At 42.8% G+C, this 26,731-nt stretch overlaps 1 protein-coding gene across 11 annotated transcripts in view; it reads right to left on the bottom strand.

Annotated features, from left to right (window-relative positions):
• Positions 1-26,731, bottom strand: part of TRAK1 (trafficking kinesin protein 1) — a 197,948-nt gene that overhangs the window by 43,441 nt on the left and 127,776 nt on the right. For 10 of the 11 annotated variants that reach the window (XM_073550103.1, XM_073550095.1, XM_073550098.1 and 7 more), the window contains 9 exons: positions 22,995-23,071; positions 15,523-15,639; positions 10,286-10,386; positions 4,612-4,720; positions 4,159-4,237; positions 3,847-3,977; positions 3,324-3,398; positions 2,911-3,048; positions 1,986-2,062 (listed from right to left, as the gene is read on the bottom strand). In XM_073550103.1, coding sequence (XP_073406204.1) covers positions 1,986-2,062; positions 2,911-3,048; positions 3,324-3,398; positions 3,847-3,977; positions 4,159-4,237; positions 4,612-4,720; positions 10,286-10,386; positions 15,523-15,639; positions 22,995-23,045 — 878 coding nt within the window. In that variant the 5' untranslated portion in view covers positions 23,046-23,071. Of the gene's footprint in view, positions 1-1,985; positions 2,063-2,910; positions 3,049-3,323; positions 3,399-3,846; positions 3,978-4,158; positions 4,238-4,611; positions 4,721-10,285; positions 10,387-15,522; positions 15,640-21,741; positions 21,984-22,994; positions 23,072-26,731 lie in introns of those variants that run through there. The other variant, XM_073550104.1, reaches the window with a different exon arrangement.

The following is a 26,731-nucleotide window of genomic DNA, read 5'->3' as shown; positions in this document are numbered from 1 at the left end:
ACCTGGGACGGGATTCATATATGATCCTACAATAGTGGGTGTCATAACCGTTTTAAACCCCCTGGATTGGTTATTGATACCATTATAGATTATTGGATATTGTATAATTAAATCCTTTGTGCCTTTCCCTACCCCTGTCTATGTCCTGTCTTCCCTTATATTATTTGAAGTTTATTGAATGTATGATAAAAATTGTTAGTTTACACTCCCTTGCATGGGAGTTCATAACTTGGACTTGGTTTAATACGTTTCTAAATAAAAATTTACTGACGTGATAATTTTTAATGGTCTTTAAAGAGAATAAAGATGGTGACCTGATGAGCGTCTCCCAATTGTAAAGAGAATCCTGTGACCACCGTCCCCTTGGTAAAGACCATAAAAATGAGCTCAAAATAAAAAATGCCGAGACATCTGGAACTGTATGGCAGATTAAAAAAAAAAATAAAAAAAAGAAAAAAAACAGAACACTCAGAAGCAGCGGGAATGAAAGAGCAAAATCTGGCCAATTTTCAAATCATTACAGATCCTCTTTAACCCCTTCATGCACCCTCCCATACATATACATTACACTCAGGGTGCACCAGTATGGAGCAGGCGCCAAAGGTAATACATAGCCAGCATCTACCCGCAACAACTGATGCTGGTCATAATAGTAGTTAAACAGCTGCGGTCATCCAGAGACAGATGATAAGCAGAGCAGTAAGGATCTGCTGAAAGCCGTTACCATCATCTTGGTTCTCCTCTGAAGCGCAACTACAGGCTTACCGTGTTTTATACTATATACTGAAATACTTTGGTTTGGCAGTACATAGTATAAGCAATCAAACTATTCCAAGTTAAAAGTACCCTAGTGGGACCAAAAAAAACAAAACAAAAAAAACTTAAGTTCAAATCACTCAGTTATCCAAGTTTTAAAATAAAAGAAATAAAATATTACTAATAACAGACATTTGTTATTGCAGCATCCAGAAAAGGCCGATCTATCAAAGCATGATATAAAAAAAAAAAAAAATACACTGAGCATCTATATAAAAAAAAAAAAAAAGTTTGCGGTGTTTCAGTCCGTGCAGATCCCCCAAAACATGCAATAAAAAGCAAATATACGTCGCTTGTACAGCAAAATGGTAGGGAATAAAAACGATAGCTTGGCTTTTTTTGCCATCAACTACTTAGAAAAATACGGGTTTACAGGTACTAGAAAATGCTGACTTTTTTATTACAGATTACAGAATTGTTTTCCACCAATTATACACATTTGGTGTCGCAGTAAATGTACTGATCTGGAGAAGTATGTCGACAGGTCACTTTTACTGTCTAACACTGATATAACAAAAAACGCTGCGAAATTGCATTTTTCACAATTCCACCCCACTTGGATTTTTTTTCCCTAATTTTTCAGAACCGGTTATGATAAAAATGATCGGTGTCATTCAAAACTACAACTCATCCCACAATAAGGGGCCTTAATCGCCTAGTCTGATGCAGAAATAAAAGAAAAAAAGTTATGGACAAAGGGGAGGAAAAATTTAATGCGCAAAACAGGAAAAGCAGTGGGAAAAAAAAGTGATCTTCTTGCTTGACTGACATATTGGAAAATAATTTCTTTCTCGCTCTACAGTAACGAATCTCAGTTTTGATTAAGAAAACTGTAGTGAACAAGGCCTAACTGTTGGTGGATGTAACGCTGTAGTAGAGCGTGCCCAAACCACCATGAGGAATCACTTGTTCTGTACTAGCCAGGGCTGTGGAGTCGGAGTCGTGTAGTCGGAGCCCATTTTGGTGGAGTCGGTGTCATGGAAGATAAGGAGTCGGAGGTTTGGCTTACCGACTCCACAGCCCTGGTACTGGCGCGCTTACTTTACCAGATATTATACCCATTCAAAGACTGACAGGAAGAAATACACATTATTATTAGGTAAGAAAATAACCATTTACAAAGACCACTGGTACAAGATCATACAGTAATAACACAAAGCACATCTTACTTCATCTCTGGAGAGTCCACATCATCAATCTGCAGCTCTTTCCTCATCGATCCCTCTATCTCAGCTGCTAAGGAGTCCTATTGACCAAAATTAAAATTGATCTGTCACATTAATCATAGCCTACATACATACGATATGGAGGCGGAAGATTCAATGACAATCATACCGTCATGAATACAATATCACAAGCCTCATTATTGCTCATATTCCCTCTGATGTACAGTGTAACTATAGGATACACCACTCCGCTACAGAACAGTAAAACAATCATTTGGCAAAAAAAATATAAAATATTCAATTTTCTGTAAATCCCATAAAAACACTGATCATAATGCAATGAATGCTGAACTAAAAGAGACAAAGAAAACCAAGATGCAGCATATGATCAGACATCAAAGGATTAAAAATGGCAGAAAGAGTGTAGATTTTCCATTTTAGCACTAGACCTCCTAGGCTGAAAATTAGTGCACAGAATTTAGAATATTCTGTTTTTTATACTTCACTAAATAGCAGAACAATGCTTCCCTATAGCAATGAGTTAGTACAAAGTGGTTTGTCAAGGTTTATAGACTGTCCAGCGGTAAAAACAGAAGCCAATATCCCGCTCATCTGCTCCTGGCCCCATTGTAAACCAGTCTGCACAGTGTCCAATACACAGTGGTAAAATTAACATTGTCTTTGGTTTTAGCGGAATTTGATACTGGAGCAGTATATGGAGTGGGTCCTGGCGTTGCTGCCTTTTCCATAACTGTTTTGGGTTGTTCCACCTCGTTAACATGAAAGTAATTTAATGAGAATGTAATATAGCAATAAATTATTTACATGACAAAGTATAACTATTCTTATTAAACGATATGCAAATCACAAAAAAAATATTTTTTCACCCAGTGGAAAATGAATATTGCAATGACTATTCCTTACTCACCATGGGGAAAACACCCAGCGTGTGATACCGGCGGGAAATGACATTTGGCATAGTTTTATTTCGAAGGTTCTTTAGCTCTTCCTGCGCCTCGTGAAGCATTTCCATGCACTCCGCATACTTGTCCTCCAGCTCCCGTAACTACACCAAACAGATAAAAGAGTAATCGTTCCCAAAGGGCAACTGGAAAGGTTAATAACATTTAATTTTAAACTCAAAAGAAAAAGGTTAATATTAAGTATAGGCTTGCTCCGGCTTTGTGGGGTTTTTTTTTTATTTAGAAACAATGCTTTGTGTAGAACTTTTAAATTCATGGCCAAGTACAAAGGTCCAGCAAAAACCACAAGGCCATGCCAAATCTACACTGCTGAAAAGAGGAGAGCTAGACCCTCTCTCTCCCATTCCAGCACTCTTACCTCTGCTGTAAGCTGGCGCTGGGCATCTTTTGCAGCCCCAAGATGTTGCACAAGTTCCTCATTTTCTACTGTATACTGTAAAGAGAAAAATCAAAATACATTATAAAGTATAAAAATATTCAATGGCTAAGAAAACACTCAAAGGACGATTTGAGATTGGTGTAGTGCGTACCAGTCCTACTGTAGGAACTTGCTGGAGAACAACTCGACTAATAATTTAGGCGTATGTTACCTGGCATGTGCCCAGAAATGTACACAAGCCAGTGACTGACGTACATTCCCGGAGTACGATACACTACCAAAGTGGCGGAACTTATAGATCTGGGGACCGGCATGGCCACATTGGCATAGCTAGTCAGGAAAGGAGTGTAAATGTCAAATATCAGAATATTTTTTGCACAACTTCCAAGGTGCTGACAGACGTTTATTATTCATTTATATAGCGCCATTAATTCCATGGTGCTGTGCATTAGAAGGGGGTTACATACAAAGTTTATAAAATGCTTCCTCGGGAAATACTTACTGCTTTAGCCTTTTTCTGAATATCGACGATCTGAGAAAGCAGGTGCGTAATCTCTTCTTGTTGCCGAGCTGCATCTTCGGTTTTCTTTGCCAATTCCTCGGATATGCTGACAATTTGGATGTTGGCATCCCCTAGTTAACAGAGGTCAAATAGGTCAATATAAAATCACTGCATGAACATAAAAATAAAAGGTCAAGACTTTATTCTAGGTATACAGCTTTCATGGCGGAAAAGGACATACTACTAGAGTCTCCACGGACATGGGAGAATGTAATGAATGCATAGCATTTGCATCTTTAATAGATGACCTACTTAGTTCCTTCACACAATCATTGACAAGCTGCTGTTCCTTCTCTTCATATGTGATGGTCTCAGTTTGTAGATGACACGCCTGTGACAAGAAGGATTAAAATAAGACGTCTTATTAAGGGGAATCCATAAAATATGGAATAGGACACACATTTAGCTCTCCAAGACACATCTATTCTATGAAGAAAACAGTGGGGACAATAATAGGCCGCCATTATGGAGTCTTAACAGGTTTCACCATAAAGAATTACAATAAAAATTTCCATCCAAGAAGTATCATTTCTCCTTAAAGGGTCGACATTGACTTTTAGGATTGCTACTTCCCAAAGGTGGCAGGCCAGTAAAAAAAAAGGTATAGTGCATTAAATCAGTCACTAGGTGTCAGTAACAGATCAAACTTTACACTGAGAATTAGCAGCTACTGGGTATAATGGACGAAATCCCTGCAATTCTCACCTCCGACCGCAGTACAAGGTTCTCATCCTCCAGGTCTTTCAGTTTCTTATGTAGGGAGTCAAAGTGGAAATAGTTTTGGACGGATGTTGAAGATTCATTCCTCTTTAAGCTTTAAAAAAAGTAAAAGTAAACATTAACTATTTTAAAGCTTTAACAATCATCCTCTAAATTGTATTGTGAACGATCTGTCATGTCAATGCGGTGGATTTGCTGTAGATCTCTGCAGTGGACTAGAATACAAAGCGACTACATGACATTGGAGGAAAAGCAGAATTTCATATTCCACACTTTATCCCATTTAGCTGCGGAAATGCTGCAAATTTTTGCCACCAATTTTGCCAATTTCAATACAGTAGAGATGAAATCTACGGTGATCCTGCCACACGGCTTGCATGGAACGAATGCAGATTGTGCTGCAGATTCACCAGACGATTTCCATTAAGTATGATAAACTTGTCAAGCAACACCATGCTCTGCTTGATCTTCATACATTCAACCCTAGGGTGCGTTTAGACAGGCAGATAATTGGGGAGACGAGTTCCTAGGAATGTTAAACAGGCTGCCGATCACCTGAAAAATTAGCAAGATACTCGTTTTTTGGGCGAAATTATTTGTAATTTACTGAAAAATCACTCTGCAGCACATTGTCCTGTGTAAACAAGACTTGTGCTGCCGAGAACAACGATATTGCATAGGCACAAATCAAATTAAAGATTGTTCCGTGCACATGGAAGCGCGGTCAGCCTGTCTAAACAGACGACTAGTCCACCGTCAAATGGCTTCCATGTAGCAGATTACCGGTAGATTTTTTTTTTTCCTTTTTTTTTTTAAACGGCAGCGGGTCGGTCAGTTTTAAAGTGCCTTTATAGAAATGCTGAAGGGCATAAAGGGGTTAATATCCTGCTGAAGTTCCATTTTTAACTGGCAACTGCAGAGGGCACTGTGGCTTAGAAAGGGAAGAGAGGGAGGCTTCTGCTGCAGGCAGTTGTACTACAGCCCCGCCGGAGAGGGGGAGGCTTCTGCTGCAGGCAGTGGTACTGCAGCCACGCCGGACAGGGGGAGGCTTCTGCTGCAGGCAGTGGTACTACAGCCCCGCCGGAGAGGGGGAGGCTTCTGCTGCAGGCAGTGGTACTGCAGCTACACCAGTGCGTACAAAGGAGGAATACACTAAATATTTATTTCACTGCAGTTAAGTTAAAAATTGAGAAATAAAAAAAAAAAAATAGGGTAAGAAAAAAAGAAATTAAGGGATGAATTTGCTGGTGGACTTATTTTGTACATTACATATGTATACACACATAGGCACAAGGAACAGTTAACATACTAACACACAGTTAACAGTTAAAACAATTCACACAATGCAGAATGGCAGAGTTTTAACTGAAAATATTTACAGTGGTTGTCTACTATTGGACAAGCCCTTATTAACTCTTTCCCGTTGCCGCAAATTTCCATTTATTTAGCTTCCCCTTTTTCCAAAAGCCATCACTTTAGTTTTCCGACCACAGACTCTTATGGAGGGATTGTTTTTTGCGGGAGGACTTGTTCTTTTGAATGACACTGGTCACTTTATTATCTAATATACTAGAAAGTGAGAAAAAAAAAAATTCCAAAGGCTGAAAGATTGCAAAAAATAGTGTGAAATTACACATTCCTTGCTCCATGTTTACTATAAAGCAAAACTGACCTGGCAATATGATTCCCAAGGTCAGTACTATTAGGCCCGGGTCACACTTGCGAGAAACTCGCGCGGATCCCTTGCATCAATACCCGGCACTCGGGACCGCAGCGTGCAGCTGCATGTATCTTTATGTATTGATGCGAGAAACTCGCGCAAGTGTAACCCCGGCCTTACTCAGACCATCAGGGTTAATTTTTTTTTCTTCATTTAAGCAGTAAAAAAACCAGACTTTTTTTGCTTATTTTTTTATTTTCTGAGACCCCCTAACCCTTTACATTTTTGGACAACGAGGCCATGTGAGGACTAATTTTTGGTGCCCTGCGCCGACGTTTGTATGGATACCATTTCGGACTACATATGATGTTTTAATCGCCTTATTGCACTTTATTGCAGTGTTGTGACAACGAAATACTTATTCTGGCATTTTGATCTTTTCTTATTACGCAGTTTACTGATGGGTTAATTATATATTTCAATAGATTGCATCTGGAAAAAAGACCAACAATACTATAAGAGTATTTTATTTTTTATAATTTCTTTATTTTTAATGGTCAAACGGGAGGCAACTTGAACTTTTAACAAACATTTTTTCTTACTTGTTTCTCTTAGTCACCTTAGGGAATTTGAACCTGCGAACAGATGGCTTGTGCCATGTACAGTAATACCATGGCACTGCTGGATACCTAAAATCATGGTATTCAGTGACCACCACTGAGAAACTTGCGATCACAGGAGTGGAGTCATCACAGGCAGGGAGATCTTCAGAAGACCCCCCGGCTGTCATGGCAGGTCATTGGTGTCCGAAATTGTGTCAGGTAGGCACCGATCAGTGAGTGGAATGACGAACCCCCCTGCTGGTGCGCTGCAAATGCTGCTCAGAGACTGACAGCGCCATTTAGAAGGTTAATAGCCGCAGGTGGGACTCTGCTCCACACATAGCTGGTACGGCATATGTCAGTAAGGGATTAAAGAGAATAAAATCAGCCTTTTATCGGTAGGAGAGCACTACAGGACTAGTTGCTTGGGTCGTTCGCAACTGATCTGAAAAAAAAAAAAAAAACCCAGCGCCTTGCTGGGAATCGCACTCCAGCGAGAGAGACAATGACATCCTCTGCATGGCTCCCACTGGGTGTAACATGCCATTATTAATGGGTGAAACCATGCCCACCAGAACCAAACCCCATCCCCCCCAATTGCATTGTCTGGCTGGAAGTGGGCGAGATTTCAGCTGCGTTAATTTAGTTTTTAATGTATATTCACTAGAGTTGAGCAAAACAGGTCGGCCAGATTCATAAGTCGCTGACGAGATTTCGCGCACTCTAAAGACGCAGTCCGGCATGCAGGTGTGTTTACTGTCCTCCACTCCCTGACGACTTTGCTTCCCCACTGAATTGCATTGGGTTTCGCGTTCCAGCCGGACCTTCGAATTTTCCCAATAGTCGGCCGATTTCGTTCGACTCAACTTTTGAGAAAGTCGGGTTTCGCGAAACCCGACTCGACCCTAAAAAAGGCAAAGTCACTCATCTCTAATATTCACCTATGGGAAACATATATTTACAAGGGATCCACTTAGGATCCAAAAGAGCCAGTTCTATTTGGTGAGGGAACCAAGTGATCCAGATCACCAAACAGACACAGAGTGGCCATGACTATCTGTGCACTACGCTCTCAACACTGATCAGCAGCGTCATGTCAATGTACACATAAAGCTGCCAATCAGTGGTGTGGGGGGGGCAAAGTTATAGAGAGCTCAGCATTCAGAGCACTGCTACATCTGCAGCACAGAACTTTCATCACAACTGCTGCACCCAGTAATTCAACTGTCACACTGCTCAGTGGTTAGCACTGCCACCTTGCAGTGCTGGGGTCCTGGGTTCAAATCCCACAAAAGATGATAGGGAATCTAGATTGGGAGCCCTAATGGAGAGAGTGTGATAACTTCTGTAAAGCATTGGGGAGATAATGGGGCTATATAAGCGAGTAAAAAAAATCAAATAAAACATTGCTGGAATCAGGTCCTCTGCCCCTACACCATGCTGCTTTCAGATGCAATAGAAAAAAGCTGGTGACAGATTCTTTTTAATGGGCTCAGGGAAACAAAAAGAAGAAAAAAAAGAAAACCATTTAATACTCCCCTCCCGGACTGGCACTGCTCCTCTTTGCTCACACTGAACAGTGCTAATCCAGGAGGTATCCTCTTATCTTCTCACTCGTCTGGACACATTGAATAGGAATGGCTCAGAGATGGACATTGTAATTTCTTGAGTACAAGTATTTAACACCATGGACATCAGCGGAGCAGACCGTTCCTTTTTGTTCCTCACTTAACTAGGTGTTTATTCACAGAATAGAGCCGTTCGCTTAACGAGAAAAGGTCCACGGCTTAAGGTGAACAAAATCTATGGTCCAAAGGAAACCAGACAAGGCGGCATAAAAATCAGAAAATAAAATGTGTAAAATGTGGCAACTTAACCAGCAAGACACTGAGAAATTCTACCCTGTGGTAATAAACCTGCCCAGAGATGTCCATACTTAGTGGCGAGTGAGTGACAGTAATTTGTGTGGAAGCAAACTGCTAACTACAACAGAGGTAAAAGTCTAGAAGGGGCACGGACCCGTGGGGAATATGCACATAAACAAAGGTATGCTGGTTACAGGCAGCACGGCTGCTGCACGTGTTTCACTGCAGATTGCTTTATGGCATGGAGAAAGGCATTTATAACTGTACTTTGCACAAGAGCAGCATTCACAGGTACAAGGGCTCTAACGACGCTGAGTGGAACACAGTGATCAGAGGCCAACATATTAGTACATGGACCACTGTGGTCACCAACAGATCCTCAATGCCTGAAAGTTTCAAGTCATTCCTGATTCCGGCAGTAAAACACTAGAGATGCCATTTTTAAAAGGAAACTATACCATTTAATAAAACTGACAGGGGTAGATCGCTCCCCTCTACCTGCCCATTGGAGCCGGCAAAATAATCCTGGGGTGCCAATGGGTTCCCATGGCACTGGGGGCCTCAAAGAGACCTTCAGGTCGGCCATGACAATGTTCAGTGTAACCGAAAAAAAAAAAGCGTTTTAGAAAGCTAAAGCAATAACAAAAACACCGTTATTGACATGGTACGGAACAAACATTTTTTTTACTAGCCTTCTCAGTATAGATAAATATATCTAAAAATACAATTTTTCTCTCAATGAGTACAACCGTACGGTGACATAGAAAAAAAGAAGCAAAAAAAGAGACAATGGTGTAAATGCAGCTCAATATTAAACTCTCCTCATAACAGAGCTTGTTCTATAAAAAAAAAAAAAAAAAAGAGCAATTTACATGTATGAAAGAATGATGGGAACAAAAAAAAAAAAAAAGAAAAAGAAAAAAGACACTTTTCAGTCTTTAAGAATTAAAATGTTTTAGGCATGGATCGATTGACAGTAATATACTGGGGCATAGACCCCTTGCAGTCACCACAGATCCAGCACAGACCGCTCCAAAGGAATTCCCAATTTAGAAATCAGCTGACCAAAAAAGCGCATCAACGGATTTATTTCTCCAGTGATGATCCCTTGTATTCCCATCTAGTCACCTGACCTGTCATTCGCTATAGTGGTGCTGTGACTCTGAAATGGAGCAAACATACAACACCTGTACGGCTTGTGGTGCTGGAAGGAGAGTACACCTCAGCTGATCATTTTTAAGCAAGATATCATTTATATTATATAGCAACCCCTTTAGCATCTACAGCCAATAACAAAACAGGACCATTGTCAGCTGTCCATGCGGAGATCACATGAAGACCACACAATACAAGAGAACAAGTAGGAGATGACAAATCCCAACATAGCAGCTCTCTGTCACCTGCCCGGCCTTCTGCAAATACACCTGTATCTCACAGTATTGTGTCATGGAGAAGGTGGACTCAGGGAGGAGACATGCCCTTTGTTCAGCTGAAGTCATAAAGAGCGATCTAGGGAAATGTCAGGGACTTACGGCGTGGAGCAGATGGACTCGGGCTCACTCTCTTCAGCTGCGTTGGTGTAAAACTGAAGTAACTCATCTTTCATAGATATTTCATGGCGCAACTGTGATACCTGTAGGTGAAGACATTAAGAAAATAAGTTATGTTCCACAGGAGTAAATCATACGTTTTAGGAATATAACACGATCGCACAAGCTGTTATCTCTGTTACATATAAAATCTGGTCCTCTATTGCAGCCGGAGCACGGCAGTGTTCACTTCAGCGCCAGCAATCCTCGGCCCGGTGTTCTGGGCACCTCAGTCACTTGCTAGGCCCCCCTGATATCAAGGCCTAGTCACTATGCAGTATTGCCCTGGTGTGGCATCCAGTCTGGTCCTGCATGGCAGCCAGAAGAGGGTGTTATTCAATTCTGACACTGCAAAACGTAGATTGGCATCTTGGGTGCATCTGCCACTTAAAGGAAACCTTTCTGGTCCCTGTGGCCCCAGAACCACCCACATTTGTGTCTGCATGTGTAAATTCCCCGCCTAACAGTCATTACATTACACACAAACAACTCTTAAGAAAAAGTATTTCTAAAGTCCGTTTATATTACAGGAGGTCTTTGACTAGTTGGTGGGGCTCGTGACCCGTGACTAGTCGGCCCACTTAGCACGTTACCACACCCCTGTGGGGCTTGACTTACAAGTGCCAACGTCATCGCTATGCATACCTCGCGCATGCGTGCGGCTTCTTTCCCTCACTGCATTGATCCTCTGAAGCCAGTATCAGAGAGGCTCAAAGAAGGCGTTAAGAAGACTTCCGATCATGCACAGTGTGCCTCTCTGAAGCCGGGCTGCGTACATTCGAAATCAGAGGATCAATGCAGTGAGAAAAAAAAAAAAGCAGTGCGCATGCGCGAGGTATGTATAGTGCTGGCAGAGATGCCAACACTTGCAAGTCAAGTCCCACATGGGTGTGATAACAGGCTAAGTGGGCCGACTAGCCTGGGGACACTAATGCCCCATCAACTACACAAAGGCCTCATGTACATAAATAGACATTAGAAATACTTTTTCTGAAGATCTGTTTGTCCATGTAATGTAATAAAGGGACTGATAAGGCAGGGTATTAAGCAATGTAGACAACTGCTGGTGGTTCTGGGGGACAGGGGACCTGACAGGTTCCCTTTAATAGGCCCCAGCAAAATTAAGCCTTTAACTCGCAATGGCCTACTTTGGCTTCTGCTATGTGTTCTTTATTTTAAACAAGAAAAACACCATTGTATGCACTATAATTTGTCCCTATAAAAATTCCAGGTTTAACTTGTTCTTTTGAAAAGGTACTCTAGCTAAAAATAACAAAATTAGCCCTACATATTCCCTACCGCTCCAGCTCTGCTCATGCTCCCCTGCCCAGGTCTCTGTTGACTACAAATACAGAACGCAGCAACAAGCCAGGAGCATTCAGCAACATGGACAAAGCCTGCAGACATCTGGAAGCCAAATACGGAGCTTGACCATGTTCCTTATAGGCCACAGTTTTCCCAGCCCGCAAGTTACGCGGCGGATGACCAGTATATGTTGGGAATGTAGCAAAAGCGGATGCCAGTGAAAAAGTAGTTATACACTGTGCAGGAATCAAGTGACAAAAACACTGAAAACAGGCAGAATCAGTAAAGCAATTATTGGGACTGGTGAGGAAAGTCTTCAAAGTCTGAAAAGTTAAAGGAGTTGTCCAGTAAAGATTATGTTACAACCAATCCACAGAGCATTTGGTAACTTATTGATTGCTGTGGCTCAATACGTAGAAGAGAGAAACTTGAATCACAAAGGGGCACTTTCACCCCCTAGAATGAAACCGCAGTGCCCATGCCCAATCATCACTGCATTCATTCTCTGCGGTTGCTTGAAATAAAGCGGACAGGGGATAAATGGAGCTGTGGTCGAGAATGTGTACTGTGGTTCCATTCTAATGGGGATAAAAGTTGACCATTCTGCAGATCGGTGGGTATGCCAGGTGTGAATCCCCCACGATCAATAACTTATCACCAGTTGAATAGCTACCAGGGAGCAGAGTGTGCATTTGGCTCATAGAGTTAAACGCTGAGAGAGGTTAGGGAGAAACGATATCCCTGCACTGCTACGTAGCTGCTCCAGGGCACGTGACAGGGTCTGCACCGTGCCCCCTGCCCATCATCGCAAATTCAACCTGTATATTGGCGTCCAGGATGCCGATAGTTAAAAGCAATGATGAAAGAGGGAGTTTCCGCTGACGATCCCTCCATCATTCCTCCTTGGCATCTGATATCATCACGCCCGCTGCGCTTAGACATCACTACATGCTCTGAGATGTGCGGGTGCTTCAGAGAGCTTGCTGTGGAGACCTGAGCAGCAGGGGAACGAGGAGAGGGAAGTCCAGCGATAATGAGAAAACGGCGGTTGAATTGATATGCAAATGAGGATGCAGGTCTGAAGCCTGTCACTCAAACTTCAGTCCCTGCCCCGCACGGCCTCCTCTTGCTTGACTGACCGCTCCTTTACCTAGAGTTACACGGGATAGAGGCTGTCAGTCAACCAGGAGGGGGCAGCACTGGGTGGGGAATAGAGCTGGAGTGACAGAGGCTTCAGATCTTCAGCCTATTTTGCACGTTAACTGAAACGCTGGTGTCTCAGTAAAAGAGGTATGGACTGGCAATGTACAGGTATTGCTTAACTTGTCTTTGAAAGAACTACAGTACATGTGTAAATAGTTTGGGGTGCACTGCTGACAGAATCCCTTTTAATTCTCTCCATCTCCTGAGAACCCACCACCTTTTCTGCAAAATCCCCCTCTGTCTCTCCAAGGACCCCAGCCTGCTGACCAGTAATCCAGAATAGTTGGTGCCTACAGTATGTAAAAAAAAAATATATATATATATATATATATATATATATATATATATATATATATATATATATATATACATTCCAATTTCAGCCAAGGAATTTTATTCTGTGTATAAAGATATTCATTTTTTCTATATAGTCTATCCATTCCTATATTTTCTCTGCTTGCAGCCATTTAATAGGAACTTTAATTATTTACATCTGTCCTCATCATGGGAGGTCACACCGTTACAAATCAGTTATTAGCGCTTAGTCTTCTAGCGAATCGTACACCTGTGGGCATGTCACATGACCAGGACGGATCATTAACAAATGTTTCTATTGAATGACTGCAAGCAGAGATTTTTAAAATCTGGGAAGAACAAATTGGGTTGGCGGACAATCCACATATCTATACAAAGAAACAAATAAGAACTGGAAATGATTGTTGTGCCACATTGTACGAATATGATCGGTATAAAAATAGAAGCGGCTACTTTTGGCCAATTACGACATGGTGAAATATTATAAAATGTTGCTGACATTTATTCTTAATTACTTTTATATCATAAGGGGCCCACGCCTAATTGATAACAAGGCACCTAGTAACTGTTGCTCCCTCAGTTATTTCAATACAGGAGATAAAGGAATAAAGGCAGACTGTACTAAAAGATGTCGTGCAATCACGGGGATCATTAGAATAAAAAGGAGATAAGGCGAATTGTGTAAGGTCCAGTAGGTGAGGCGTGTAAGATATGTGAGCTGTATATGGCACAGACCGTAGAGGTCACAGCAGTCTTCCTATTATACAATGTATATTCAAGAATTTCAGGAATGTAAGTGGGCTAAAACAAAAAACATCATCAATAGATAACCAACAATTGCATTCAGTATTAGAAAGGTTGTAGGGCTCTCTAAGGGTCCCGTTACACATAGCGACGCTCCAGCGATCTCGAGAACAATACGACCTGGTAAGGATGGCTGGAGCGTCGCTACATGATCGCTAATAAGCTGTCAGACAGGCAGATCTATGAAACGATGCAGCAACGATATGGCGATCCTTGGCGGTCATTGGGACCTTGTCACACAGCAGCTATTCTGACGATACAGACCTCGATACACGTGCTTCAATGAGGTCGCTCGTCGTTGTTACGGCGTCAAACACAGCGAGCATCGCTGGCCAGCGGGACACCGGCAATCAAAAACCGGACCAGGACATTTGAGCATGATCAGCGAGATCGCAGCGGGGGCCCAGTCGCCGCTGCGTTTCGTCTCGCTGGCGAGGTCGCTGTTGCGCCACAAAATCTGTGACTTTCAGCGATCTCGCTATGTGTGAAGCGCCCTTAAGTAGATTTTGGCACTAAAGGGGCTGCCTAGTGCTTCTATATTGATGGCTTATCGGTAGAATAGGTCATCAATACCAAATCGGTGGGGGTGAGACGCCCATCACCCATGCTTGCCGATCAGCTATTTCCGATGCTGGATGTGATCAGTTGGAGAGTGGAGCATTACGTGAATGAAACAGCATTTTAATGTCCATGGGGGAATTTATCAATAATGACATTTCAAATGGTTGATTACAGGGTTCTACCAAGTTTAGGTTCCCTTAGGATAGAGTATTACTTCCCAATCGTTGGCGATTTGACCGCTTGAACCCCAAAGATCTTGAGAACCATTGCTGTGAGGAGTCACATGTGATTGGTGCAGTGGTTAATCATGCGCGTATCTGGGAAATTACTGTTTATCCCACTTATAGGGGATAACTCAAAACTTTGTACAACTTCTTTAAGGAGAGACAAATGTATTGAGAGCTGTACACCTTTTATAAATTTGGCTTTTTTTGGTTTGTCTATGCACCAGAAGATTAAATCTGTGCCATTAAAAAGCTGCAATGTGGGTCAGATTTCTGGCGTCCATTATAGTAGATCCGTCAGGGAGTCGTCATCGAAAAGACAGAACTTGCTTTTTTACGCAAACACTGCTAGAGCCACATTTTTTACTTTTTTGATGTCAGAAAACTGCTGGCACAGAGGGAATGATACATTTCCCTCCTTTGTGTTTCAACTCTTCTCTATTTTCTTCAATTGTCTTTGCGGTCAGTAACTGGTAATTTTCGAGCCAATATCCAGCAGAATTGTGTGATTTAGATATGATCAGATTTAGGCCCCTAAATGCAAACCTTGAAAAAGCAATCTTGAGGCACAGAAAAACAAAGCGATAGAAAGCATCATAACTTATTACACAGTATTGTGTTGCATATTAACTCCATTATCTAGACACTCGGCAGCACAAGTAACCTGGAGCCGATTCCTCAGTATGATATGCACAAATACAACCAATAAAACCATAGAATGACAATCTGGGGTACAAGTTACTGACTTCCAAAGTGAACAGATTTTACCTCTTCTCTGATATGTTCTACTTGCTCTTCTAAGTACTCGTTCCTTTCAGTAAGGGTCTTATTCTTCTTTAATAATGACTGGCCAATACGAGCAGCTAATTCAAGATCCCGTTCTTTCTGCAAAAAGGGGAGAAAATTTTAAGAACAAGTAGTATCTCTACACACGTGTAACAAAAGAAAGTTGGAATATCTGGTTACTTCCACCAGAGTTGGGGTCTTAGGCCGGGGTCACACTAGCGAGGAATACGGACGAGTGAGAGGCGCTAAAAGCACGCATTACACACGGACAAATGATTCTCTATGGGGCAGCTCCCAATAGCCGTATATTTCTCATCTTTATTCTAGGCTCCGTGCCAATCGCAGCATGCTGCGATTGTCAGCGTACTACGGCCGTAGTACGCCAATGCAAGTCTATGGGTGCGCTAAAAATACGGATTACACACGGACCACACATGTGACTTGCAAGAAATACGCACCAGGTGTCTTTTAGCAAAGCCGGCAATTCAGTGCGCTATACAGTAAACTCACACTGACAGGTTTAATAAAGAAAGGATATATACACAGAGTACATATATATATATATATATATGCGCATTCTATGTGTCTATATCTATTCTTTGGTTTCTGTTATAAACCCTGTCATAGGGCTCCATTATATGTCCATTTTGCAAGCCTGCGAGAAAATCTCGCCATACGGATGCTGACATGCGCAAAATACGCGACCACACCTTGATTACGGATGACATGCGGAGCACTGTTTACAGGCCATTCATCCGTATTACGCATGTAAAATACTGACCGTATTTCGCGTCGGTTAGTGTGACCCCGGCCTTAGCGTTTTTCCTGCCCACACTTCAGTATTTACAACAGATTGTTTGGCTGCAAATACTGAACGTGTGCACTATACCTAAATTGGCAATTAACTCTGAGCTGGTATGAGGAGACCAGCTGCTATAATCTCTGTCATATACAGCACATACAGCCAAGTTCCTGGTTTCATCCCTTAGTTACCATTAAAGATGAAGCAACAGCAGTATGGAGGAAATTATAAAGCAGTAGTGAGAAGAGTAGATGTGAATCCAGCTTTTAGGTGAATTAAATGTAATGAGTCAGCTGATTCACGCTGCCCTAACCACGTGCCGTATGAATTAGAGCCTGGCTACATGATTGCAGTCCACGCATATTTTACAGTCCAGAGGAAACATTGCTAGAAGATTAAGGGTGGTGCCGGGCTCTATTGTCTCAAGTTATGGTCCTGTGACGGATTTTCTAACTATACTTTCTCTAAAATGTAAAATATACCTTGGCTCTTCCCAGAAGCTGGCCGAAGGCAGTATCAGACTAGACTTGTCTGCAATTATGGTCTCCATCTGGGTCTTCTAATTATGTTTTCTGTGAAAGACAGAAATCCTGTTTGCAGTATTATTTCCCCTAGATATCTTCTGCAGCACTAGTGCTCTGCCCATCCTCTAAGGACTGGCATTCATAAGCTGGGAAAAATATGTAAAAATTAGTGGCGAGTGGGAGGTAGGAGCCACATCTCATATGGTCTCCAGATATATCCAGGATTTTTTTTTTAAAGTGCTAAAATAAGCAAAGCTAGAATGTAATCATGGTCTCCGTCACCTTCTTATGCTGCCCTCGGATGGCACAGCATAAGCATCTAGGAGCAGTATAAGAACAGATTTTCATTAAATCTCAAACACTAGAAGCCATAATTTGGTGTATTGTTCTATATCCCATTGCAGCAGGATGTGCTATTTTACTTGCAGATGGAAATCACAAGTTACAATGTAATTGCCATTAATATAACCACTGTCACAACACTACCTCTGGAGCAATTTACAGAAATACTACTAACTTGTAAAGTGATACCTATGTGGAATTAGACAATGTCACCAATTGGTGCTTAGGACAGACAGCATTGTATCTTTGGACTTTGCAAATTTGTATACATAGTTTAGACAAAGGCACAGTATAATATGGTGCTTTCAGTTTAAAACAAAATACCCAGACGTGCCCTTACCAATGTCACAAGACTCACAAGGGTATAGTCTTGAGCTAGGACATATTGCACTCCACATCACAAAAACCATCCAGTCCAAATCTAAAGCAACGCCAGCATGTCGGGACCAAAGTACACAGTTTGCTTGAACAGTTAAATGCATAGGATTTTCAGTACTGCCCATTGTACCAATACTCAGACAAAAATGGCATCTGGGGGCCTGATTTATTCAAACATTTTTTTTAATCACGCCAGTAGGCAAAGTTGTGTAAACAGATTTCATTAAAGTGTACCTGTTGTGTGTACATGACAAATAATCTCTTGCCATTATGACTTGCTTTATTCACCAGTTCTCTCCTTTGCAGGCTCCATCTCATATTTTCTGTTGACACCGAGCTAGTAGAGGAATACTAGATGCAACGTTGTTTTCCATATACAGTCTACATAGATGGATGCTTATTCTGTAGCACAGACAAAACCAGCTGCATCCAAGACATTACACAGCAGTACCGAGCTGTGTGGCTGTGAATCCTGTACTGACGTGAAATACATTTCTTAGAGGTTGCAGCGCGATTTGCTCTGTGCTGCAAATGTTACACACTAAGGCTGGAGTCGCACTACCGTAGAATATGGCTGAGTGCTACGCGATAAAACATCGCATAGCACTCGGCCCAGTGTTAAGGCCCCGTCACACATAGCAATCTCGCTAGCGAGATCGCTGCTGAGTCACAACTTTTGTGACACAACAGCGATCTCACCAGCGAGATCGCTGTGTGTGACAGCGATCAGCGACCGGCCCCCCTGCCGGTATCGCTGCAAGAAACCTCTGGACATTTTTTTGGTCGCTGATCTCCCGCTGGCCAGCACGCATCGCTGCGTGTGACAGGCGGGAGACCAGCGATCAGCTGTACTAGGATGTAAAAAAAAAAAAAAAAAAAAAAAAAAAAAATTAAAAATATTGTTATTATTCTCACCTTCCGATGTCCCGTGCAGCATTCCCGCCTCTCTCCACGCTCCGATCCCAGTAATCCTTTGCAAGAATGACCGCGAGACTTCGCGATCCCGGGAGAACGGATGTCATCGCGGTCATTCTCGCAAAGGATTACTGGGACTGGAGCGTGGAGAGAGGCGGGAATGCTGCGCGGGACGTCGGAAGGTGAGAATAACAATATTTTTATTCTATTTTTTACATGGATCCATGGCATCAGCGCTAGTGAACACAGCGATGCCGCGCGCTCGGCATCGCTGTGCGTGCTGATCGCTGGTGAAGCTGTCTGACAGCTCACCAGCGATCACATAGCGACTTAGCAGCGATCCTGACACGTTGATATCGTTGTCGGGATCGCTGGTAAGTCGCTATGTGTGACTCCAGCTTTACTCTATAGAGCAGATCACATCTGCGATTATTTTCTCATGACGAATCGGCATGAGAGTACAATCGCATCAAGTTGCGACTGGCACAGAGACTCGGCTGAGTCTCGGCTCACTCACACCCTTATAAGTCTATCAGAGCACAGTCGCGTGATACTCAGGCTCCCACGCGCAGCAGAGCAACAGCGGAGGGTCATTAACATCTTGCATCTAATGTGATACACTAGTGAGACTCCCCACAATCTGTTCACACTTATCGATTTATTTCCTTCCCATTCTTTTGCTCTAATATGGAAAAAGAAAAGGAAAGCGGTAGCTCCAGAATGACAGACCCAACAGTTCCTGATTACTCCATTGGCTCTGCAGGACAAAACAGCTGCATGCTGTGCTTTTAAGTCCATTATCTTCAGTAGAATTTTTGATGGCGCCTCCAATGGAGATGTGAACAGAGCCTCAATGGTCCTATAACGAACAATTAACAGGTGAAGAGCTTATTAAAAAAAAAAAAAATAGAAACCATTAATTCCCAATAAATAGAATCTGGCAGGAAAGAATTAAACTAAAACCACCTTGCACAATCAGGTCACTCAAGTTGAAGTAAAAACATGAAAAAGTATAAGATGGTGTTTGACTTGCAGATACAAGAGTACATGGAAACTTATGGAAATCCGGAGCCGGCTCCACCATCAATGTGTATGTTGCATTTGTATCTGCAGTCCAAAAGAAGGGAATTGTGTTCAACTAATCACAAATAACCATCCTTAAGCACATCACAAAGCGTATAACACTGATCATTAGAAAACCGCTGCTGAACAAGCAGCATGAATGAACGCTGAAGCTCTGACCAGCTATCTGGTGAACCTATTTAGAGTCAGAACTGTGGTCTTTTTCAAAACCGCCCATGTGAATTAGCACAGCCGTCTGTCTGAACATTCCCTTAGGGAAGCGAGAGCAGGGGGAACAGGCATCTTTGGCATACAGCAAAATGTTGCATTTCTAAAGTTGCCATATACATTGGGAATGAGAACAGTTCATTCCATTGGGGTTGATCGACAGTGTGTATAATGGAGCCCCACAGCTTCCCCGATACTACCAGGAGGAGAGCAAAAAAAAAGCGCAAACAGGGTCTTACCCAAAATAACAGTTACAAATTATATAATGGATATGCTAACCTGATGAAGTTGTGGCATCACAACAATATAAAGGCACGAGATTACTGTACATCTGCTGCAGGTCCACAGGTCATCCAACCCACATATCGGATACAGGAATGGATGGTCTGCACTGCTGATCAGAAGATTTTGAGATCCAGGATACACAGATATTTAATTGTAGTTTTATTTATTGACATGTAGCGAAATTTACATATTACTTCCTCAGGATATAACCACATATCTTGGAGTAACAAGTAAACGTCAAAAGGCGTCGATAAATAAAACCACAATTACATAAATGTGTATCCTGGATCTCAAGATCTACTGATCAGCAGTGATCCATCCATGTTTTATCCAAAGCTTCCCCGATGGCAGCTGCTAAGGAGAATGAATGTATTTTCTCGATTACAACATGCCTGACCCTTGGCTTCCTACTAAAACACATGCCTACTTGATCAAGCTGCTTTGACTATAGTTTTGTAAAAATTGTAATCCTATATAAACTGTATGGTAGTGGTGTGAACTGCAGACACACAACACGAGTATAACATGGTCTCAATTTATAATCCACAGAATAAACAATACCCCATAATTGATAATAAGGTAATTTTAGGCTTTAATTAATTATTCATGTGATGCAGGGAAATATGATCCTTTTTCAATCTGAAGTGCATGCCAGCGACATGATCCTATTCAAAATGAACACAACGCTGCCTACACCATATCTGTCATGAAGGTGCAAAAATGTAGACTGGGTTTCTCAAAAACGCAATCCCAAAATGTGACATTTCAGTCAATTCATGTGGCGTTCATGAAACATCAGACTGCAGAAGACGGAATAACGCAAGGAAAAAGAGAGCTACTCATTATGGGAGACATGATGGACATATAGAAGGGACTGAGTTGATTTCCCATGGAAAATAAATTTTGAAAACTTAATGGAAGGCTATAAAATAAAAAAAGAGGAAAGCATGTTTAGTGAAATATGTATGGATGTATGACCAGCAGTAAATCAACATCTGTCCTTAGACTGCAGTTCTCCACACAGGTCATGACCTATGTTATCCTGAGAAGGCAGTCTCCTGTCTCCAATCTCACCAGGGGGCTTTACTGAGAACCACAAAGTGGAAACATTTCACACCTTCCAGATCTTTGAAGAGAGATGCCATTTGAAGAATGACACTATCTATGAGAAAGGTGTCACGCTCACCGCCGGCTCCACGCTTGCCGCTCCCGCCGCGTCCTCGGCTCCTGCTGCCGCCTCTCCCCGCGCTGGGTGCGCCCGCCGCCTCCGGCGTGCTCCCGTGGCGGGCGCGCGCTCACCTGCACGCCTGTCCTCCACCCCGCGCTCTGTCCCGGCATTCGGCCCGGGGCGCATGCGCACCCTGCGCTCCAGGTCCCACTACAGGCCTAGCCAGGCCTTCTCCCCGCCCTCCTGACCCTGCTGACCTGACCCGGAGACTCCTGCCTCTATAAGAGGCAGCCTCTTCCTCCAGCTCACCGCCTGATCGTCACTTCCTCTCTCTGTGACTCTGGCTCCAGCCTGCCTGCCTTTTTCCCTGCTGCTCTTACCCTTTCCTCGTCCTCCCTGTCTAACCGTTCCTTGTGTTCCTCCCAGTGCCCGCCATCTCGTCTCCGTGTTCTGCCTGTGCCCTGCGTCTGACCCGTGTCTTGCCGTTCCAGCCTTGCCTGCCTGTATCCTTCAGCCTCCGTTCCTGGCCTCCAGTCCTGCCGGTTCCAGTCCAGCTCATCCTTCCGCCTGCCCGCTGCACCCTCTACTGTGCACCTCCGTCCTCGGGTACCAGCTGCCGTGGTGAGTAGTTTCCCCTGGGCCTGTCCCAAACGCTCCCTGTATAGGGGGTGGTCCACCTGGTCCGCTCGCCCAGGGGAGGTTCGCTTGCCGCGGTCCAGTGGGTTCACCCTTGGGAATCCTTACAAAAGGTTACATGAAGAGTTTCAGAGAAAAATAATGTATTCATTGGTAAAATAACCATGGTCCAGTCACAAACCAGCAACTAGAATATTAACATGAGAGACTGGTCTAGAAACCTGATCCCTGAGTAAATCTATAAATTAGGCCTACACACAAAGAAAAAGGGTTCACAGTGAGGGGCAGCCTAGCTGTTGTGCTCCATTTCATATTCCCCCATCCCTCGGTGACAGAATACCAGACAGCAAAGTTTGATATTTCTGTAAGTTTTCTCCCATTTATTTTATCACTGTTTTTGCATATTTGTACGTCACTTTTTATTTCCATTTTTATATCCTTTTTATTGTAAGCACTGTACCTTTTATATTAAAGCTTAAAACTTTAATAAGTCTGAAGCTTGTTGCTCTAAAGAATCCATAGCCTTAGAGTGTGTGCTCCTGGTGATTGGCACATAGTAGTAGTACTTCCGGGACTCATTGCCCGTGTGTTCGGTGAGTGGTGGCAGCGTGTATGAGCGGGGTGCGTGGTCTGTGTCGGGGTGTGATTTATGCTCCCACTGCAGCATAGAACACAGGTTGAATGCTGGACTGAGTGAGAGGAGATAGATTGACCCTTTCAGGCGCAACCCCAAGTGACGTGCTGAGAAACGGGTACGTGACAAATTGGTGGCAGTGGTGGGATATACGAATATATCCTCCCTGGTAATTCCTAACATGTGTAGGGGGAAGGCATAGCTGTAGGAAAAGTAGAGTCACTACTGATGGGGAACCCAGGAAATATTTGAATCAGAGCAATAGGTGATCAGCAAAGGGAATAAGACTTCTGGGGAAAAAAGGATTGGACATGCTATCAACATGCCCTATAATTCAATTCATCAAGTGGTAGGCTGCTTCCAGAGAGATCCAATAACCAACAATGAATCTCAAATTCTGTGTATAAATTTTAAAATAAGACCGTCATTCACACATTCTTTGCATCTTTTAACCTATGGCGCATATTCTCACGCACTTACCTCTTCTAGTAGACGTGTAACAGCATCTATATCATTGTATGTTTTAGTCATCTGGCCCACTCGTTCTGCACATAAAACTGCAAACAGAAAAATTAAAGCTATCAGAACAATGAACTGTACACCAATATATACACTGTAAAATTATCTGTATAGAACGTTACATCAAGGTATAGAAATTTGTCCTAAACAATATTTGATACAAGATTTGGTACGACATACTGTAAGAGCCAGCAATATAGTGAAAATACATCAGACGATGAATATAGCCACATGGGCCAAATACGGTTCCATGACAATTGTGTACAAGATAATTGTGTACGGACAATTGTGTACAGAAAATTGTGTACAGGCCAATTGTGTCCAAGGACAATTGTGTACAAGGACAATTGTGTACAGGGCAATCGCCTTGTACACAATTGCCTTGTACACAATTGTCATTGTACACAATTGGCCTGTACACAATTTTCTGTACACAATAGTCCGTACACAATTATCTTGTACACAATTGTCCTGTCACCGCCAAATACACGTATACTCGCTAATCGCTCTCCAAATTACAGAAGTTGGACAGATGGCTTGGCATGAGGTCAAAGCATAATGAGAAGGCTACACGTACTAAACCGAGCCAACTGAAGACCGAGCCTCCGCTTATCTCATCAATGACTCCACACGCTAAGTAACCACAGTGGAAAAATTCTAGGTGCATTCTACAGGCAAAATGTCCAAGTCCCGTGACAATCAAGATACAGTACATTTACCAATGTACAATAAATATGATTTGCAGAAAATAAAATTACTACAATACTCTAATTTCACACTTATACTGGAACATGAATGAATTGACAATATTTCACAAAAGTTATTAAATAGGCTGGAAAACAAAACAAGTGTATTTTTATAAGAGGCTGCTGCTACATGGAAAGAACATAGGCCAGCCAGCATCAGCCCTGGATGCTATTCTCAATGGAGTCGTTACACCCACGCACTACACGAGGAGAGAATTCATATTGGCAGCGATTTTCAAGAGGTTTTATCTGATATCCAGAGAAAGAATCATAACTGAGCAATAGAGGTTTGTGTTTCCCACAGTACAGTATAGGAAACGCTACATACAGACCACTAGATACAGGACACTAAACGTATAAATGTATAGGACAAATTGTGCATGGGAAAACTTTACTGCTCCCCCAAACCCCACAGGGTTTCAACAAAATTACATTCTCCATGCTTCAAAACCGCAGCAGGCATTCTAGTAAACGACATCGCTGGAATCAGAGTCTCTGCCCCTACATTTTGCTGCTCACAGATTGGGTGGGGGGCGGGGGGAAACCTGCTGACAAATTCTGTTTAACAAACAATTGTTAGACTGGCTTTAGATGACCATATTAAAAAGTAGGCCGGCTGAGTTCTTTAATTGTGGACATGACTGGTTCAGTGTGCAGATCCACCATCCTCGGAGCTACTTTTATATTGCATGCACTATTCTTGTACATAAGTGCCCACCATCGGTCCGTGGGGTAAATCAGCCATGTGCAGACACACACTGGCTACAATGGGAACGTTATTTACTTGTGAATCGCCATGTCACTTACCCCATACTCAGGGCATTGCAGTAGTCTAGGGGTCCATGCAGATGACCAGTCATATAGTGAGACAGCTCTTAGTGGTCATAACCATTGATTCCTAAGTTACTGCAATGCCGTGCATATGGGGTCAATCTGAAGAACTAAACTACATTTGCTTATATTAATATTACATCTACTACATACTGGGATAGAATATTGGAGATGGGAATAGCCCTTTAAGGAAAGATGATCTACAACATAAAAAGCATTTTTACAATGACACATTGATAAGATAAAAGTACTGTAGCTCCATTGATTTGAATTCTTGGTTTATAGGTGGACTTTTCGTTACCATAACAGTGACTATACTTCAGCCGCCAACATTACAGAGCAGTCCTGTAGTCATTTCCATAGGCCAAAAAAACTTTGCTATATGTAAGACTAAAGTAAGCTGTACCACCCCCATCCACCAAGCAGGATCCTCTTCAGCGCCAGCTCCGTCGATATTGCTGTAGGGGTCACAACTACAGATTTTGACCACTGCAGTCAATTACTGGACTCCGGGATGATGCCAAAGTGAACAGCATGAGACCGCTGAGCTCAGTGATTGGCTGCAGCGGTCATCACCTGTGGTTCCAACGTCACATCTGCAGCCATTTCAACAAGGACCAGGGGCAGCAGTGAGGAGCTGTGATACCCCCTTCTTACTGATCCAAGGTTACCTAAATTTGTTATTTTTATATACCACAAACCTCTGTCATTAGGCCCCTTTCACATATCAGTTTTTTGCCATCAGTTACAATCCGTCGTTTTTTGAAAAAAAAAAACACAGATCCGCTGGATCCGTTTTGTCTCATAGACTTGCATTAGCGACGGATTGCCTCACGTTTCGCCGTCATTCGCCGGATCCGTTGGAAATTCTTTGTCCGGCGGCTGGACACGACGCACAGAGCAACGTTTTTTGTGTCGGTCGAAAAAACGGACAGCGACGGAATGGAAGCCTAAGGGCGCAGGATCCGTCGCTGTCCGACAAATTATGGAACCTGGCAACGGATTCCGTTTTTTAAACGGTGCATGCTCCGACATGGTGTTCATGTATGGTGTGTGTGTGTGTGTGTGTGTGTGTGTGTGTGTGTGTGTGTGTGTAATGTAGTAAAAAAAAAAAAAAAAAAAAAAAAAAACACAACAACACACACACACACACATATAGTTCATACTCCCCATATATTGCTAATCCCCGAAGCCCTCAATCACCTGAAAAAGAATTAAAATAAACACTATACTCCCTGTCCGACGTAATCCAATTAATGCGATTGTCCCACGACGATCTCCCGTGGAGAGCTGCCACATCAGGGGCTCCAGTGATACAATGACAGAGATAATCATTGAATCACTCCACCGCTGACAGGTCACCTGAGTTCACCTGTCACTTTGCGGCACTACAGCGTGAGAGTTTCCTCATGCAGTAGTGCAGTAAAGTGAGAGGTTTATCTCCAATGACACACTGCCGGAGGGTTATCTCCGGTCAGTGTGTCATTGGAGGCCTATAGAGTGGTCACATCTACTGATGTGACCACTCTATAGGTGAGATCGTCGTGGGACAATCGTTATTAATGGGATTATGTCGGACAGGGAGCATATTGTTGGTTTGTTTTTGTTTTTTTTGCAGGTGATCGATGGGTTCGACTGGATAGGCGTGTAATAAAAACTTTGAAAAAATGTGCAGTGTTTTATTTCCATTAAAATACTTTGTTCTTATGCATGTTTTTTTTAAACCCTTTATTAATAAGATTAATAATAGGCGTCTTATTGACGCCACTCCATTATTAACTGGGCTTAATGTCACCTTCCAATAGCAAGGTGACATTAAACCCTTATTACCCCATATGCAACTGCTACACGTCAGTGGGAAGAGAGGGGCTAAGTGCCAGAATTGGCGCATCTTAGAGATGCGCCATTTCAGGGGCGGCTGCGGGCTGGCATTTGTAGCCGTTGGGGGGGGGGGGGGGGAATGACACCACGTCATTTTTTTGGGGGTCCCTCTATTTTAATGGCCAGAAAAGGCTATGCAGACAGCTGCGGGCTGATACTCATAGCCTGGGGAGGGGCCATGGGTATTACCCTCTTCCCAGGCTACAAATATTGACCCCCGGCTTTCCCCCTATGGCGCAG

Source organism: Dendrobates tinctorius, unplaced genomic scaffold (assembly GCF_039654945.1).
Source record: "Dendrobates tinctorius isolate UK_male_01 unplaced genomic scaffold, ASM3965494v1 ptg000162l, whole genome shotgun sequence".
Classification (NCBI taxonomy): Eukaryota; Metazoa; Chordata; class Amphibia; order Anura; family Dendrobatidae; genus Dendrobates; species Dendrobates tinctorius.
Note: the sequence above shows the minus strand (reverse complement) of the source record. Positions and strands in the feature narration are given on the sequence as shown.